The sequence below is a fragment of the Gymnoscopelus microlampas genome (genome assembly GCF_963454915.1).
Source record: "Gymnoscopelus microlampas genome assembly, chromosome: 11".
Taxonomy (NCBI): Eukaryota; Metazoa; Chordata; class Actinopteri; order Myctophiformes; family Myctophidae; genus Gymnoscopelus; species Gymnoscopelus microlampas.
The window spans coordinates 22,052,386-22,072,657 of record NC_139948.1 but is presented as its reverse complement, the minus strand read 5'-3'; the positions used below and the strand labels follow the sequence as shown (position 1 = coordinate 22,072,657).

General features: G+C 42.5%; 1 protein-coding gene across 2 annotated transcripts in view; it reads left to right on the top strand.

Moving 5' to 3' along the window:
• The window catches only part of LOC311056462 (carbonic anhydrase-related protein 10-like), a 213,280-nt gene that overhangs the window by 100,826 nt on the left and 92,182 nt on the right, over positions 1-20,272 (top strand). For both annotated transcript variants that reach the window (XM_084073085.1, XM_084073084.1), the window contains exon 3: positions 11,237-11,379. In XM_084073085.1, the coding sequence (XP_083929211.1) occupies positions 11,237-11,379 (143 nt within the window). The remainder of the gene's footprint in view (positions 1-11,236; positions 11,380-20,272) is intronic.

Genomic DNA, 20,272 nt, shown 5'->3' with positions numbered 1-20,272 from the left:
CTCATAGCGCGGCACCGAGTGCCGCGCTACGAGCTTGTAGATCTGCTATTTTTGAAAAATCGTGAAAATGTGTGCAAATCTTTGAATAAATACATTTTTAAAGCGAACATTTTTAACTCAAATCTTTGCTTCTGGGGGTCCCTGGAACAAAATATTTTGATGGGGGTCCACGGCCAAATACATATAATTTTGGGGGTCCTTGACATGAAAAAGATTGAGAACCACTGATATAGAAACATACGTTTTTCAGAAAACTGTTGGGATTTAGGAGACATGTAGAATCGGCTTCAGGTCTCAATGGGTTAACACTGGATTGCTGAATCTCCGGTCTTCACAACAAACCCACCCTCAGGTAATCATAAAGAAACCTTGGACCTTGAGATGTCTCTAGGGAATGGAAGGATGGAGTCTAGAGGGAGTGAGGAAGACTACAGAGGTGTGAAGGTCCCAGGTGTGAAGACGTGCATGGCTCTGCAAGCAGAACCCAGAAGAGGAGCGGTTCGATGCTGTCGGGCAGAAACCTCTTATCTCCATACTCTAACTTTTTTGTGTTTTTTCGTAGTAACAGTAACAACTCATTCAGTGACAGACTTATTTCTGGCTGTGTGGTCCCAGTGCCAGGATTTTGCTATTTTCTTACCTTTTCAAGTAGTCACAGACAGGGACGTGCACAGATAGACTCTAGGTGGTGCTAGAGCACCTGCCCTTTGCCCTCTTGACCAGAAGTGCCCTTTTTTCAGTTTACAGCAGGGTCTTCAACAGGGGGTCCGGGACCCCTAGGGGGTCCTCAGAGTTACTACAGGGGGTCCGCCAATTCTTTATGTGATATGATTTTTCTTTTTACCATAACCACTCGAAACCTAGCATCCCTTTTCTGAGGAGAACTTTAGCCAAAAATAGCAGATCTACAAGCCCACAACGCCTCGCAGCGCGAGGCGTTGTGGGCTTGTAGATCTGCTATTTTTGGCAAAGAGGTATAGGTGTAGAGGGAAAAAAGAGCAGACAAAGTCAACAAAAAAAAGTAAATTTACTTGAGCACCTGCCCCTCAAAATGTCTGTGCACGCCACTGGTCACAGAATATTTATCTCCAGTGTGATTGATCCCCTGATGGTTGATAATGATAATGATAATGATAATGATAATGATTGTATTTGTATAGTGCTTTTCTAAACAAAGTTCCAAAGTGCCTTACAGACATGTCAAAACAAGTAATAAAAACAACCAAGCAGTAGTAACAACATACAACAACAATATACAGCTATAGAAATTAAAACCAAATAGACTTAAGAAAAACATTTAGCATACAAGTGTGTTTTCAGGAGAGATTTAAAAGAAAGCACCGATTGTGCCAGCCTCAGCTTCTCGGGGAGGGCGTTCCATAGCCCAGGGGCCCGGATTGACAAAGCCCGCTCACCCCGGGTAACAAGGTTTGCTGTAGGAGCGACCAACAGAGCCTTGCCTGAGGATCTTAAGTTACGCTCCGGTTTGTAGGGTTCCAACATATCACAGATATATTTGGGAGCCTGCCCATGCAGGGCTTTGAAAGTAATAAGTAAAATCTTAAAATCGCTTCTTGCACTAACAGGTAGCCAATGGAGAGCCGCCAATATAGGGGTGATATGGTCACTTTTTTGCTCAGGCCGGAGTATAGGGAATTGCAGTAGTCTAATCTTGAAGAAATGAAGGCATGAATGACTATTGCAAGGTCCGCGACTGACAGAAATGATTTAATTTTGGGACATCCAGAGTTTAATATCAGACAGACATGACAGAAGGTGGGACATATTTCCAGTGACACCGGGTTTGAGGGGGATGTAAAGCTGGGTATTGCCAATAGGAAGCATATAAGTAGTAAAAAGTAAGGGACCCAAAATTGGGGAGCCCGGGATGAGGAGGCCTCCCCAATTACAACCGAGAAATCCCTACCAGTCAGATATGAGCGAAACCACTCGAGCGCTACCTCATTAATGCCGACCCAATTTTTCAGGCGGTCCAATAGCAAACGGTGGTCCACCGTGTCAAAAGCAGAGCTCAGGTCTACTAAAAATAAAACTGAGCAGTCACCGACATCCGCAGCCATTAAAAGATCATTTGTGACCTTTAAAAGTGCTGTTTCAGTGCTGTGCAGTGCCCGGAAACCTGATTGAAATATTTCAAAAATTGAATTAAAATTCATAAAAGAGATAAGTTGCTGGGATACTATTTTTTCTAAAATCTTAGATAAAAACGGTAGTTTGGATATTGGTCTAAGCTTATTTAGACCAATATCCAAAATAATGACTGAGGGTTTTCAGGTGTGGTTTTACAAATGTCAACGTGGTCATCGCGACCTCGTTGACATTTGTTGTTTGATGTTTGAAAATAGCATGTTTCACTTAGTAAAACACAGAAAAAAAGGGATTTTTTTTCTCCATTTATTTTTTAACATTGAAGTGGACGGAGCAGCAACTTTTTGGATAGCGTTATCTCTTAGTTCCTTTGAGAAAAAAAAAATATTATTTATTTTTTTAAGAGACGTCAAAAGACGTCATTGGCACTCAAGGCTTACTATAAAACAGCCGTCAAAAGACGTCATTGGCACACAATCGGACCTACTTCAGTGATTTTCAACCCTTCTCATATCAAGGTCCATTATTTATTCGGCATTTGAGCCACGCACGGACCACCGTTTGATGAGATTTAGACTCTCAGACCCCAAGACTTAAAATATTTTGTTGCATGTCCTTGGATGAGATTTTGTCCACAACTCCATGCTGTATCGATGTCAGTGCCATAGGAGAGATAAATAGATCAAAAATAACAATTCTTTAATTAAGCAATGCAGATGTTTATCAATAATTGAACTCTTGAGAGCGTAAAATGAAACCAAATGGACCCGTAAGGGTCCATTTGGTTTCATTTTACGCTCTCAAGAGTTGAAGCTCTAATAAGGGTTACCAACTCGCCATCATTTAGGCGGGGACCACCTGGAACCCCCTCAAGGACCACTGGTTGAGAAACGCTTGTCGATCTGTTGCTTTTCCTGTTCTTGAACATGAATCCTGCAAAGTAACAGTCTTGGACATATGAGGTTTTTCCACCACCCCGACAGAGACGAGCTGTACTCTTGGCACAGAGAAAAAGGATACTCGGTGAAATAACAGGAGCTTAAAACAAAAAAGAACTCTGGTGCTATATCGAAAGTGACAAATCCTTCATGCATCGTCTGCGCTGAGATGATTGCGATAGATAATTTGTGTTGTTGTCGGTAAATGACAGCTGCTGTTCCTCCCAGTGACGGTTTGCCTCACTGATGAGCTAGATGACAAGTTGGTCAGTCATCAGGCTTCTCCTGTGTGTGTGTGTGTGTGTGTGTGTGTGTGTGTGTGTGTGTGTGACTGTGACTGAGTGTGAGTGTTGGAAAGTAACTAAGTACATTTACTCAAGTACTGTACTTGAATACAATTTGAGGTATTTTTTACTTTACTGGAGTACTTCCAATTTTCAATACTTTTACTACTACTGCACTACATCTCAGATCCGAATGTTGTACTTTTACTCCACTACAATTATTTGAAAACTTTAGTTGCTTAGTTACTTTGCAGATTTTGATTATTATTACAAAACATACATTACCCACTTCAGCCGTATACATTTCGGCCATTTGAAAATAGCCGATCTACAAGCTCACAAGCATTTAAAAACTTGTGAAATGGGACATTCTGCATAAATGAGTACTTTCCGCTTTTGGTACTTTAAGTACATTTTGATTTTGATACCAATACTTTTGTACTTTTACTCAAGTACATTTTGAATTCCAGACTTTTCCTTGTAACGGAGTACTTGCACTGTAGTGCAATACTACATTACAGTATTGATACTTTCACTTAAGTAAAACGTGTGTGTGTGTGTGTGTGTGTGTGTGTGTGTGTGTGTGTGTGTGTGTGTGTGTGTGTGTGTGTGTGTGTGTGTGTGTGTGTGTGTGTGTGTGTGTGTGTGTGTGTGTGTGTGTGTGTGTGTGTGTGTGTGTGTGTGTGTGTGTGTGCGCGCGCGCGCGCGTGAGTGCGTGTGCAGCATGCGTGTCAAGATCAAAGAGCGGGGGAATTAACTGAGGTTAATTAACCCATTGATACCTGGAATGCATCTGTGTCTTTGGCTATTCAAAAATAGCAGATCTACAAGCTCATAGCGCGGCACCGAGTGCCGCGCTATGAGCTTGTAGATCTGCTATTTTTAAAAAATCGTGAAAATTATTTTTTTTCCGAAAAATTGTTATGATTTTTAATTTTTTTAGACGCTGCCTCAGGTCTTAATGGGTTAAGGTGTGTGTGTGTGTGTGTGTGTGTGTGTGTGTGTGTGTGTGTGTGTGTGTGTGTCTCCATACAACATGGGTCTTGAATAGATCTGCTCTGCAGTGGTTGGAGGGGAATCTAAATTTATAACGCATGCCGTTTGGAACTAGCCTGGAACCAGACGAATCTGCAAGTGCAAAAAAAAACACTGCACTCTGCGATTAGTCTGGCTACGTGAGGCTAGTTTGGAACTAGAATGGATAGAAAGGACTGTGTGAGTGACTTCCAACCAGGTGAATTCTCCTTTGAATAAATAAATCAGAAATGGCACTCTACTGTACATCACGTGGGCTGGTTCACCTTAGAATTCCATATGGTTCCGCCTGATTGGCTGCCTCTTAATGACTTTGCAGTCAATTAGCCCAATTAATTACAGGTGTAATTAAATGCTGCTTTGGAGCACCACCCACAGCACTTCAACTATATTGACAAGCCGTACCCCGCTGCGTCACTTCTGTATCATAACAGATGGGACAGCAGATGGTCCAATAAGTGCATTTTTTCCCTCGTATATACGGTGGATAGGCAGAGTGAGCGAGACATCAGAGAGACTGATTCACTCTCCTGAGTCAGTGAATGTCACATCAGAGACAGGTATTTGAACAGTGGTGGAAAGTAACTAAGTACATTTACTTAAGTACAATTTTTTGAGGTATTTGTACTTTACTGGAGTATTTCCAATTTTCAATACTTTTACTTCTACTCCACTACATTTCAGAGGCAAATATTGTACTTTTACTCCACTACAATTATTCGACAACTTTAGTTAATTTTCAGATATAAATTATGATATAATGAAACATTATTTCATTACAACATACATTAAACACTTCAGCGCTATTTTATACATAGGCTATTTTAGTACTTTTACTTTTGGTACTTTAAGTATATTTTGAAGCCAATACTTTTGTACTTTTACTCAAGTAACACTTTGAACACAGGCCTCTTACTTGTAACATTATTTTTATATTGTGGTATTGCTACTTTTACTTAAGTAAAATATCTGACTACTTTTTCCACCACTGTATTTGAACACCCGTACTATCAGTCTCGCTGTAGAAGGTACACTGTAAAATCCTCCGTGTTAATTTAGCTCTGAGAGTTACAAATTGAGTAATTAACACTTGAGTATTTCACTGTGTACTCTTAAATGCACACCACACAATACCAGTGTTGCGCCTTCGTCCCACAGGTCTCCCCAGTCATTCCGTACGTTGCCTTTGAAGATCAATCCAAACATTGCACTGGAAAGCGGACGATAGCCAAATCGTGCGCGGTATACCAGGTGTTCTGTAGGATGCGGATATCATGTATATACGTCTAGGTATTCTAGGTCACAGGTGTGGCCACTCCATAGTAGTTGAGTAGTTTTAAGAAAGCTTCTGTGTATTATGCACAGCTGCAGCTCTCAACAGCGTCGTTGTCTTGTGCCACCATTGAGGACCATGGTAAATGATACTACCATGGGTAGTATCTGCAGAAGCCATAATCCATCATTGTTATGTCCTACCCCAGGATTTAAACCCCGGTCTGCCGCATTAGAAACCACATTTCGACCACGCGCCCTCAAGACAGAATCGCCACTTGCCCAGGTAGTCAGGTTGCTTAGGACCAGATTTTAGGAAAATGTGGACACGGCTGACAAAAGTGCCATGGGAATATCAACAAGTGACTATTTCTATTCCATGATTTGGGCATTTGGTTCATTCTGGCAATATATCTGATACGAGCGGTGCGTCATAATCACCCGTTATGAGCTTCGTGAGACGTTTTAAACCACATCATGTTGTACCACAAACTTAACTTAAACTGTCATTTACTTGACTAATTAGTAAATGATAAACACACAAAATGAGACACATGGCGTGGCTTCGATGTGGATCTCTGCCGGCATGGTAATGATGTCATATTGATGACATCACTCTTGCCCAATTATGGAGGGGACGGCATCCTGCACACATCGGTGTTGCTAGGAATGCATGGCAACCGATTATGTTGCGAGTGAGGTCAGACCAAAGCTCTGCTCAGATATATGAGGTGTGAAGTTAGACTTCCACTTCTAGACCAGAAGGTGCTGTGTCCACACGTGTTGTGAGAGAAAGGTATACAGAACTTTGGAAGACAAAGAATACAGGGAGATTGAGAGGGCACATTTTCCAGCCTCAACAGAATCTACAACTCTGTTCCCATCATAGTCCATGTACAGCAGCAGCGCTGACCATGAACCGCCACTCCTGGGAGGAGTGTGGTCCCAATCCTCCCAGACTAAGCTCTCCTGTTCTGAGTGTACCTTCACGTCTCATCCGAGCCACGACAACCTCAATCGCCAACCGCTGAGGCATGGACATATCTGCTCAGAGGCCCGTCAGCAAATAGTCAGCTCTGTAACCAGCCGGAAACAAGGAGACACAGACCCACCAAAATCTCAAAGTCATCAACGGTTTACCGAGGTTTTAACTCAACCAGGAGATGGAAAGAAAACTCACATCTGTAAACAGTGTGACAAAGGTTTCAGTGAGTCAGGTAGTCTGAACAGACACCAGCATGTCCACACTGGAGAGAAACTTTTCCACTGTAAATGGTGTGACAAGAGTTTCAGTGACTTAGGTCACCTGAAGACACACCAGCGTATTCACACTGGAGAGAAACCTTTCCACTGTAAACGGTGTGACAAGAGTTTCAGTGACTTAGGTCATCTGAACAGACACCAGCATGTCCACACTGGAGAAAAACCTTTCTACTGTAAACAGTGTAACAATAGTTTCAATCAGATAAGTCACCTGAAGACACACCAGCGTATTCACACCGGAGAGAAACCTTTCTACTGTAAACAGTGTAACAAGAGTTTCAATCAGATAAGTCACCTGAAGACACACCAGCGTATTCACACTGGAGAGAAACCTTTCCACTGTAAACGGTGTGACAAAGGTTTCAGTGACTTAGGTAGTCTGAACAGACACCAGCGTGTCCACACTGGAGAGAAACCTTTCCACTGTAAACTATGTGACAAGAGTTTCAGTGTCTTAGGTAATCTGACGACACACCAGCGTATCCACACTAGAGAAAAACCTTTCTACTGTAAACTATGTGACAAGAGTTTCAGTGTCTTAAGTAATCTGAAGACACACCAGCGTATTCACACTGGAGAAAAACCTTTCCACTGTAAACTATGTGACAAGAGTTTCAGTTTCTTAAGTAATCTGACGACACACCAGCGTGTGCACACTGAAGAAAAACCTTTCTACTGTAAACAGTGTGGCAAAAGTTTCAGTAGGTCAGATAGTCTTAAGAGACACGCATTTGTGAAACATGTATGATGATGATCCATAATGATCTCACAGAGCATTCAGAATCAGAATCAGAATCAGGTTTATTGTCACATCACAGGTTTACAAGGTAAAAAAGTGGGTGAAATTCGTTTTTGTACATCACTCCCATCGCAACATTCCCAATTATCTAAGTGATCCTGGGCGCTACACTCCCCCTGCCCCTCCTAGGGAGCCCAGAGCCGAGCTCATGCCTCCTTCAATGCATGAGAGCCAACTGACCTTCTTGTCACCTGACAGGAGGGAGTTTCCCCGATAGGACGTAGCGCGTGGAAGGAACACGTTATTCCAACCAGTTCCTTTCCCCTCCATCAGGCGACCTGGCTGTCATGGGGGAGGCGTTATAGTGACCAGGATTACTGCATGTTTTTGTGAGGGTACCTACCCTAGGAGACACGGGGAGAACTCCACAAAGTGATATTCTCAATAGCTTAAATGCATTCCTTGACGCCAAGATTAACCTTCTAAATGGCTTGGAAGCCGAGATATTGGCTCTTTTTTTTCTTTAGTCCTCTTGCACTTCTTATGAGGCAACGGGGCTGTCATCTAAGGCGCGTAGAGCCAATTGTAGCAACCAGGTTTCTCCATCTGGGTCTGTCGTGGGCAAGGTGTTGAGCTTGTGCCAGAGTCACATCGCAAGCCTTTAGGTCCTGGCGGGGGCCTGCTTTCCCTTGGCGGAGGAGGTTGAATAGCTGCCGCAAGTTTTTATTTTGGGAAGCCGTCTCCATGGCTGTCGCTTGATTGCTCCAGAAGTTTTCCCTGTCGCGCCGGATAGAGATGTTGCGCTGGCTGTTGAGGCGCCGATACAGGTCCAAGTCCCCTCGCAAACGGGCAGCTCGTCTGTTGTTTACGATGTCCAGTGTGTTCTGGGATATCCAGGGCTTCTTGGGGGCAGGTCCTGTACGCCCGATGGATTCTGTGGAAGCCTCAATGACCTAATTCTTAAAGTGGGGCCAGTCCTGGGGTGTCCCACTGGAGAGAGCATTAAAGCGGTTTGCGATGGAGCACCTGTACGACTCCATGATGGCCGGGTCTTGCAGACGAGAAGACGTCCAGTCTGGGGGAGGCGTTGGTAGATGCCACTGCTTTGAGCTTCAGCCGCCATCTTGATGACGTGGCTCCCCGTCCAAAAGGAAACTTATGGTGATGGAGAGCATGTAGAAAGAAATTGGCGCTTTTGTCAGCCCTGTCCACATTGTTTTGCTAACAGCCCTGACTAAGGGGAGATATTTGCGCTTATGAACTTGAGGTAGTGCTACTTGTCAACTAGAAGGTGTCCTACAGTACCTGACACCCAGGGTCTACATTCCTCCAACCCCTGCAGATATAATTGTTATATTGTATTAACATACTGGACCATACAGATGGTCAAATAACATTTTATTCATTAACCCATTAATACCTGGAACGCATCTGTGTCACTTTAGATTTCTTTGGCTATTCAAAAATAGCAGATATACAAGCTCATAGCGCGGCACCGAGTGCCGCGCTATGAGCTTGTAGATCTGCTATTTTTGAAAAATCATGAACATTTTTTTAAGAATGGCCTCAGGTCTTAATGGGTTAAAATAAGGTTGGGGTTGCAGCTTTTCTTTGATACAGACGGATACATGTTTTGGTAAATATTTTGTTGCCACAAATACTGTACATTTTAGTAGCATTTGCTACTTTGCAAAGTTTACCCACCCAGATTTTTGATATGACTGGTTGTCCTTTAGAAACTTTTTCAACTTTAGAACTATGTACCAACTATATTATCTTTGCCAAATGTTTGTCCCAGAAATTAGTATCGGGACGCTGGGGTTCATGTGGTAGAATTGGCCATATAGACTTTAATGGTTGAGCGGCTGAGCCATCGGTTTTTATGTCACTCCATGCCCACTCGACTGCCTGGCGAGCTACTGCAAAGCAGGCTGAGAGCTGTAGCTCCTTGGAACAGCTGCCTTTGCTCCCCTCATTTTATTGTGACACACTATAAAAAACACACACTAAGCACAACATTCGACACAACAGCCATGATTAGACACTTACCTTCAAAAATAAATGGAAACAGACTTAATAACCCTTTAAGCCCTGAAGAAGCATCTGGGTCACTTTTTCATTTGAGCTAAAAAGCATTATTTTATACTTTGGCTATTCAAAAATAGCAGATCTACAAGCTCGTAGCGCGGCACCGAGTGCCGCGCTACGAGCTTGTAGATCTGCTATTTTTGAAAAATCGTGAAAATGTGTGCAAATCTTTTAATATATATTGTTTTAAAGCGAAAACATTTAACTCGAATCTTTGCTTCTGGTGGTCCCTGGAACATATCTTTTTAAATGGGGGTCCGCGGCCAAATACATGTCATTTTGGGGGTCCTTGACATGGAAAAAAGAACCACTGATATTATGGCGACATAAGTTTTTTCAAAAAACTGTCGAATCCCCCAGAAACAAAGATTTGAGTTACAAATGTTCACTTTTGTAACTCAAATCTCAAGATTTGCAAAAAAATAACGATTTAAAAAAAAATAGCAGATCTACAAGCTCATAGCGCGGCACTCGGTGCCGCGCTATGAGCTTGTAGATCTGCTATTTTTGAACAGCCAAAGTGTAAAATAATGCTTTTTAGCTCAAATCAAAAAGTGACACAGATGCATTCCAGGGCTTAAAGGGTTAACTGCATATTGATGTTCTTTAGCCACAATGTCTGCATAATGCAAGAAAAAATCCTGCCTGGGGTGAGCCCATAATAATCTTTATAATCTGTACGATCAGCTTGTGCTAAATCAACAACTCTTCCTTTCAAAAGTCTTCATCTGGAGTCACAGTCATAGAGCTCCATCAGAATGCTTATATGGGTCCATTCAACTCCATGTGGTCATCATAGAGGTAAAGCATTGAATGACCCTTATGAACGAATGAAATCCCGGACCACAATCTTGACGTAAGCTATAACCATGCTATTTGGACCAATTGTTGAAACCGGGTGGTTAGAGAACGATACAAAAAAAATCCCTGGCGGCTTGCACAACACCCGAACAACACCTAAAAATAGCTGATTTACAGTAAAAAGCCCTGTATTAACTGAAAGTACTCAGGAGCCGAGATACAGAATTTCTAAGTTTTGAGTTAACAGGGAAGTGGATAGGAGTCTAGATCTTCGAAAAATCATATCTCCTTGGTCTTTGGGACAAATTGAAAAAAAAAAAAAACTTTCATTTTTTTTTTCAAATTTTTAAATAGAACGCAGTTATGCGATCTTGGCGGCCAAGTGCGCTATTTAATAGATCGCATTTATGCGTGATTGGCAGGTATTGAGTTAAGTTGAGAGCTCCCCCTCCCTAGCACGCCTATAGCACTAACTACCTCAGAGCATTGAAACAGGTGATGACCTACTCTATCCACCACAGCTTGGCAACTCAGACGGCTCACTTGTCAACGTGCGAAAGCCAGCAGCAGGCTGCTCGGCCCCGGTGCGATGGCATTGTGAGCTTGTAGATCGGCTATTTTTGTCACACATCACCACCCCCACGAAAAAAAGTATAAATCAGGATTTATCCATGTTAATCTCTCTTTTTCTGTCTGTCTCTCCGTAGTGCCCTCATTCTGGGGTCTGGTGAACACGGCTTGGAACCTTTGCGCCATGGGGAAGAGACAGTCACCCGTGGACATTGAGACCAGCCACATGATCTTCGACCCCTACCTGACTCCCCTCAGGCTGAACACCGGAGGACGCAGGGTAAGGGCCCTCCTAGAACAGCGGTTCTCAAACTTTTTCATGTCAAGGGCCCCCAAAATTATACGTTTTTGGCTGCGGACCCCCCATCTCGAAATATTTTGTTCCAGGGACCACCCGAAGCAAAGATTTGAGTTACAAATGTTCGCTTTAAAAAAATATATATATTCAAAGATTTGCACGCATTTTCACGATTTTTCAAAAATAGCAGATCTACAAGCTCGTTGAAGAGCCAAAGTATAAAATGTGTACCCCCTGGTACCCCTCCAAGAACCCCACTTTGAGAACCAATGCCCTAGAAGACCGTTTGCAGATGAGACTTTTAAGACGAGATATTTGGCGTTATGAACCGAGGCGATGTCCCATCGCAGATGCTTCACAGAGGCGGCCATGAAACCTGCACCACACAGACCACCACAGCGCACTTGACATTGATCCCAACGTGAACTAGAACCTTGTTCTCAACCTTTTTTCATTTCCATGGGCCCCCAGTTTGATATGCACTAGGCCACAGGCCCCTATGTTTGACTCAGAGAGCCATAAGGGTCCAATTTGGTTCTTAAATGTCAATAATTTAGCTGGGGGCCCGTCTGGGGGGGGGGGGGGGTAAGATGAACCTAGTTTTAAAATGAAAACATCCTGTTATAGTTCTTTGGGTCCATAGAACAAATTGGTATGGAGATACATATTTGTAACTAAAAGTCTATATGTTTTGGTGAGTGAAATTCAAGTTTTTCCCCCCCGTTACAGACATAATAGACATATCTGTAGGAAGACATTTCGATGGAGTGATAGCAATGTCCCCCATACTGTTGTAGCCAGTGCTATTCAGACCATTGCCTGCCTCCCTCCTGCCTGTTTATTGTCTCCGCCAGGAGAGTTTGTTTTCACTTTCCGTCAGCCAAGCAAACATTGGTCGAGCCTCACGTGACACTTGACAATACGGTGAAATAGTGTGATCTGATTGGCTAGTGACGTATAACGGCTTATAAATACATGTGTCACTTTGAAAGAGTCTGTGCCTCTTTCAAAGTGAGGTAAGACAGGAATAATCACTAAATGGCTGAGAAATGGCGGATACTGTAGGACACTTACACAGACAGGACAGATAGGACACTTACACAGACAGGACAGATAGGACACTTATACAGACAGGACCGATAGGACACTTATACAGACAGGACGGATAGGACACTTATACAGACAGGACGGATAGGACACTTATACAGACAGGACGGATAGGACACTTATACAGACAGGACGGATAGGACACTTATACAGACAGGACGGATCGGACACTTATACAGACAGGACGGATAGGACAGTTAGAACATAAGAATTAGAACATTCCCAACATTCCCAACACAAGTCTGCTGGCGGAGACTTGTGCTCCGAGGAGCACTTTTTCTAGTTATAGTTGTTATTATTTGCTGTGCAACTCTACCCCCTCTCTCTCTCTCTATTTCAACCCAACCAGTCAAGGCAGACGTCCTCCAACCTCGGTTTCTGTTCACGGTTGCATTCCTGTTAATATTACCTTTGCCACCGTCACCAGTGCATGCTCAAGGAGGGGAATTGCTGGGTCTCTGTAAATTAATATTACCATGTCACCATCACCAGTGCATGCTCAAGGAGGGGAATTGCTGGGTCTCTGTAAATTAATATTACCATGTCACCATCACCAGTGCATGCTCAAGGAGGGGAATTGCAGGGTCTCTGTAAATTAATATTACCATGTCACCATCACCAGTGCATGCTCAAGGAGGGGAATTGCTGGGTCTCTGTAAATTAAAGAGTAATAATAAATATATGGTCTTGACCTGTTCTAAATGTACAATTTCATGAGATGGCATTTGTTGTGATTTGGCTATACAGTATATGAATATTTACTTCACTGCGTCTTATCAACCTTGAGCTCCAGGTATTCAAACGCAGTGAATTCTAAGGTATAGGCAGCTGTCCCCAGCGAGCATGGGCTTAAGACCCCAGACTATAGAACTGCATATAGTCCCTGTTGGCGGAGGATTGAAGCTTGCCACAGTGTTCTCTCTCCTTTAGCTCTTATATACGTGGTACCCTCTGACTGGTTCCCTCCCAGCCTTATTATTAGATTGGAAAAAGAAGAGAGAAGGCGGCTGGCAAGATATTAATGAGAACAAAACATGTTTTTGTTACATTTGGGAGAGTAGATGACGTTCATGTGTTTTCATACTTCCATAACAGTACTCCCAAAACCTCATATGAAATGTAATTAATACATTTATATATACAAATACAAATCAATGACCATGTACTATTAGGCCAGTGGTTCTCAAACTTTTTCATGTCAAGGACCCCCAAATTGATATATATTTGTCCACGGACCCCCATCTGAAAATATTTTTGAGCCAGGGACCTCCAGAAGAGAAGATTTGTGTTGCGGATGCTAAAATGTTAAATAGCAGATCTACGAGCTCGCAGCGCGGCTCGAACGCGACACGCTGTGAGCTTGTATTTCTGCTATTTTTTAATAGCCAACTTATAAATGGATAAAGTGGTTAACTACTTTTGCTGGGGACCCCCCTGGAACCACCCCAAGGACCCCTGGGGGTCCCCGGACCCCACTTTGAGAACCAATGCTATAGGCCACTGTTGTTGCATTCTGTATTTTGCATTGTACTCTAAAATCAAGTTTAACATCTTATCATAGATATTTCTAGCTCAACTGTGAGTTGCCACGGTAGCCCTATGGTTGTGCTGTTCCCCCCCTGCCCAGCTGACCCATATACAGTACATAGTACCAGTCAGTGAGTGTTAGCTATTGGAAGGCTGTGGATGACCTGATGCAGTGCAGACTAGCTGGATGTCTTAACGGATGACTGGTGACTGTGTCAGGGGTTGATGGCCTGCCATTGGCTGTGCTGTTTCATCCCCAGAGCTTTGTTTGAGAGAATGCTTGTGAGAGTGAGAAAGTCCCCCCCCCCCCCCCCCCACACACACACACACATCATGTGCTTAAGACCCGTGGCTATAGAACTTCATTGAGCCCCTTTTGGCCGAGGATTGAAGCCTGCCACAGCCTGTCTCTCTGTAAAAGTTTTTTTTTAATTGAGAAGTATAGTAAAAGTGCAGTCATAACTATTTCCTTTTTAAAATGTTACGAACACAACAGACTACGCTACAAAAACACTCTTTAACACTCCCCACTTGTTCTGTAGTAGCACTTTATGACCTTTATAGTTTAAGCACTTAATCGCTGTGTCCCAACTTTTAACTCGGGGGGGTTCACCAGTAAGTGGTGGTATACGCAATTGTAAGTATAAGGGCATACTCAGGTGGGCTAAAAGTCAAGAGTATACCGGAGTAATACCGGTCCAAATCAAGCACCGGGTAAGTTCCTTAATTCAATCTCCGCGGTTGAAGCGCTAGGTTGAGCAGAGGTCGTTCGCTGTGTCAGTTCTGCCCCTGCCTTTCCACTTTACGTGAGCTGTCTGGATATTCTGCTGTGTGTTTTATAGAGAGATGGATAGATACAGTGGTGGGAAAAGTACTCAAATTCTTATAGAAATACTCTGTTACAAGTAAAAGTCCAGAATTCAAAATTTATTTGAATAAAAGTACGAAAGTATTGGCATCAAAATGTACTTAAAGTACCAAAAGTACAAGTACTAAAATATTTGAAAATAGCCGATCTGCAAGCTCACAAGGTGTCGCGCTGCGACGCCTTGTGAGCTTGTAGATCGGTTATTTTCAAATAGCCTATGCATAAAATACGGCTAAAGTGGTTATTGTATTTTTTATAATGTAATAATTTATATCTGAAAAGTAACTAGTAACTCAAATTTTCAAATAATTGTAGTGGAGTAAAAGTGCAATATTTGCCTCTGTGATGTAGTGGAGTAGAAGTCAAAGTATTGGAAATTGGAAATACTCAAGTAAAGTACAACTACCTCAAAATTGTACCGAAGTACAATACTTGAGTAAATGTAATTAGTTACTTTCCACCACTGCTGTAGGCTATATGAAAAGAAATGTACGTTTTTTTGTAAAAAAAAAGATAAATTAAAAGAAATAGAGAGGGGGAGAAAAAAAGGAAACATGCTATTATGTTGAACTCATTGGCTGTCATGATACTGCTCACGTTCTGGAGGTGAATAATGGCACATGCCACCACTGTTCCCTCCTTTGAATCATAATCAGAATAACCTTTTTTCACAGAGTGCAATAAATGTACAGGACTGATGATATAAAACGACTATAATAAAGACATGTTCCAAGGACAGCCGAACATCACATTCACCGCCGGGAAGGAAGGTAATAGTACCAGATAAACAACATAAAGATCAACACGGCTGCTGTAGTTTAACCAGAAGACGATAGAATCTTTTTTTTTCACATCTGGGTTACTTCACTGTGCTTCTTACCTTGATAGAGGCGAGCACGTAACCCAACACCAGATTTGCGTATTCTTTGCTTTCCAGTCATTTAAAAGTTTCACTTCTGTCATGTCATAATCCCCTTGTGTCTCGAGTCATTGTCTTCATCCAAAGTGGATCATGGCATAATGCGGCACAATGGAGCTTTTCTGTTACGCAAGGTATTAGACGGGCCCTTAAGCAGACAGAATTTGTCTCTAAAGTTGGATGGTACATTAATTCAAGCTTAATTTATACTCCGTTGTATGATGGATACAACTAATTGTAGGCCATCTTTTGTGCATGACGCCGCCACTAAACTAAGTATGAATCAGGCTGATTTGCTTTGAAGTGACAGACATTGAACTCACTCACACGTAAATTTGTGTAAAACGTTACCAGTTTATTTTTCATACCGGTATATCAATTTGACTAGTTCTAAATTCGTTTTTTAGCTCCACTGGCAGGGGTCTAAGGGCTCTAAAGACGGCAATGATGTTTCGTCAGTTTGTCAGTTGAACCATTCAACACTTGATATATACAAAGCCAGTATATATTTTTTTTAAATCTAAACAAAGATACAGTATGTCAAAAACGACTGTCTGGATTGCCATGCGATTTGCTATAAATTAGTTCATCAGAAATGATGCATGAGGATAACTGAATAAATAATTGTGGCAAATGGGAATTCAAAATAAATCAGGAGTCTGTACGCTATAGTGAGCTGGACAGCTTTTTCAGGTCACTCGTGAGGATGTTCATGCTCATGTGAGGATATTCACGATTATCCTCATAATGGAAATCCACCAGGATTAAATTATCATGAGGGTTTTTATGCAATAAAAGATGAAAAACTTCCCAACCAACTTCTCAACCAATTACATCAGATGTGTGTATTTGAAGCCTTAAAGGCTAAGGGCATTGTTCATGTTATGGGTCTGAATGTTTAATGTAAACATGACTAGATCAAAACCTAGCACATGGCTGGGTGGTGTATGAAACACAGTTTTATGTGCAGTGGAGGATGTTGAACATATTTGCCTACATAATAATGACATGCCCAAAACAGGGAAGCCAGGTTGAAAGTGGTTAATAGATGCACCTGGACAGTGGTCACTAGGGCTGTCACACTTTCTTTGAATATTGAGCTGTCGATTGAACAATGTAAAATTACTGTTCGAACTGTAATGATGTAATCAAAATTACATAATGCAAAATGTATATTAATTAGGAAATATTCAGGCTTTGTCTCATGCGCTCTCAGTGCACACTTGCTTTCTCGCCTTCTCTCCTCTGCCCTCTCTGATTGACTGCCTGAGCACAGCCGAGGCCAAGAACTGTGGACTGGGGGCTGTGTGTGCGAGTTCATCCAATCGTATCAAATCGTATGGGCACGAAACTCGCTACAGGAGCTGTATCCACTTTTATGAATAAAAGACTGTCTGTCATCTTATCAAGCGTGACGTTCTCTCACTAGAATTGAGTGCAATTCCATAGACTGTAAAAAAAAATAAGTGTGATCGTGAAGTGCCTGCAAGTAGGAACACAGGGTAAAGCGCTGGCTCTCGCCGTTTGTCTCTCTCTTTCTCTCTCTCATGCTCACACACACACACACACACACACACACACACACACACACACACACACACACACACACGCACACTCTCTGCCTCTCTCTATCTCCCTCTCTCTCTGACATGTTTACTTTGGATTGAAAAGAATACAGTAGGCTGTAATCTGTACTCGCACACTGTGTTTCTTCATAATTTTTCCAGTTCACACATGTCTGTTTTAGTAGCAAATGTGCGTAAAATAGAAGCAGAGCCCCGATACAGTGTGTACTCGACCTCGGCCTGGTGTAAGTGGCACTAGGCCCGGCATCAAATGATTTGTCTGCTAATGGATAGTTTGATGTTAGGCCAACCGCAACCAGTCATTCAGATGTTGCGGTCCAGCAAACAATAGTCATCACTCACTTGTGGGAAATTCATGTTCAGATATATAAAAGAAAACTGCCAGCACATACAGTACAACAAGGAATCCTCATTCCATATGCTGCAGTCCCTGATACGAACCAAATTGTAAGAGGAAATACATTTTTTAAAGTCCTCTTCTTTTGAATTCACACCCACACCACCGCCGCCTCCACCGCTACGGCAGGAGGCGGAGTCAGCGTATACCGGTGCGGCGAAGTTGCGAAAAGCTCAACTTTATTGCCACTGCCGCTGGGTGGCGAAACCTCGGCTGGAATTGCCAGAAGTTCACCGCGTCGCTTTGCGACGCGTTGTGAGCTTGTAGATCAGCTATTTTCAAAGGATTTCTTATACATTTTGAAACATGTGAAATGGGATATTGTGCATAATGAGTACTTTTACTTGCTACTACAAAAGTATATTTTGACACCAATACTTTTGTACTTTTACTTCTACTTGTACTTTTTTTTAAGTAAATATGTAATACCGGACTTTTACTTGTAACAGAGTATTTCCACATGGTGGTATTGATACTTTTACTTGAGTAAAAAAAATGGTACTTTTTCCACCACTGGTGAATTACAGAGGACACTAGCGTCTCTGTTTGATCTAAGAAGAGGGTCTTGTGTATATGTAATGCCCTATCGGTGTCAGTGAACCAAATAAGAAGTGTGTGTGCTCCAGGTCTAGGGTTAGGTTGATTGTTCATTGTCACTCATTAATCGCACCGTCACTCACTAATCACAGCCGTGGCTCCATGTGGTTCAGATGAGGGCAGAGGACTTTGTGACAGTGAGGGCTGTGACTCTGCTAATCCAAAACCCACCAGGGAATGTACTAGGTCTTACGGGGTAACGAAACAGATTGGGCTTAATGAAAGACCATGGCAAAGCTTATTTGAAGTATACATTTGTATTGTTTTTTTTTATTTTTATTAATGTGCATGCAAATGTGTTCCAACGTTGCTGCTATAATTTATCATTTTTAAAAGCACCGATTTGTATAAATTGAGGGTGCGTGCGTGCGTGCGCGCGTGTGTGTGTGTGTGTGTGTGTGTGTGTGCGCACATGAAAATCTCAGTGGGGTTGAATTATTTAAGGTTAATTATGGGGGAAGTGTGAGTGTGTGCGAATGCGTGTCTGTGTGTGCTTGCATCTGTACTGTGTGTGTGTGTGTGTGTGTGTGTGTGTGTGTGTGTGTGTGTGTGTGTGTGTGTGTGTGTGTGTGTGTGTGTGTGTGTGTGTGTGTGTGTGTGTGTGTGTGTGTGTGTGTGTGTGTGTGTGAGAGAGAGAGAGACTAAGACCGTGTTTCTCCACAGGGACATTATTCCAAGAACTCTCCAATTAGCAGTCCTTTCTCTTTTTTTTTCATCCTTTTTGCTCAATTGTCTTGCTGATCAGATCTGATGGTTTTGATAAACAAGGCACCACTTGGAGTAAGGTAACCCCCCTCTGGGCAAGCCATTAAAAAAGCTTTCTGGGGCTGTACATGTAAAAAGTGTTAATGTTAGTTGGAGGTGGCAGTGTTCTCATCACAGTATTCAGAGCATTAATATCCAGGCATCCTGGTGAGTTCTAACCTAGTAAAGGGTGTCTGCTGACTATTAACCCACTTAGACCGGGTAAGTATCGGTGTCATTTTTAGATTTCTTTCGCTATTCAAAAATAGCAGATCTACAAGCTCATAGCGCGGCACCGAGTGCACACACACACTCTTTGAATATGAATATTTTTCAAAGCGAACATTTGTAAAATATGTTGTTCCAGGTGACCACCAGAAGCAAAGATTTGAGTTAATAATGTAGCAGATCTACAAGCTCGTAGCGCGGTACTGACAAGCTTGTATATCTATTGTTTTATACTTTTATACCCAAAGTATAAGACAATGGTTATAGCAAAAAAAATCTAAAATGACACAGTAGGCGTTCCCGGTCTTTAATGGGTTAATGGCAAATGGTCTGGATTTCTATAGACCATATTCACGGCGGCCATGTTGCTATTAAGTCGATGAAGTGCCACCCCGGTTGCCACGGCAACGGGATGGCACTTTCAGTGTTAGATTCCAAAATGGCCGCCGTGTGAATATGGTCTATTATTGCACCGTTTTTCCAACCCAGGACATCTGTCCGTCCCCTCCCTAAAACACCGTGGCCACACCTACACCCCCCACCCCCCAGTCAGGACTGCAGTCTCACTCCCCATTTTCAGCCGCAACCTGAAAACTCACCTCTTCAGACTCTAGCGCTCCTCATTCCTCATATCCCTTCTTGTCATCTTTATTGTCTCCGCCAGGAGACATTGTTTTCACTTTCCACATGTCAAGCTAACATTGGTCAAGCCTCACGTGACACGTGACAATACGGTGAAATAGTGTGATCTGATTGGCTAGTGACGTATAGCGGCCTATAAATACATGTGTCACTTTGAAAGAGTCTTAGCCTCTTTTAAAGTGAGGTAAGACAGGAATAATCACGAAATGGCTGAGAAATGGTGGATACTGTAACAATTGGATAGGACACTTACATAGACA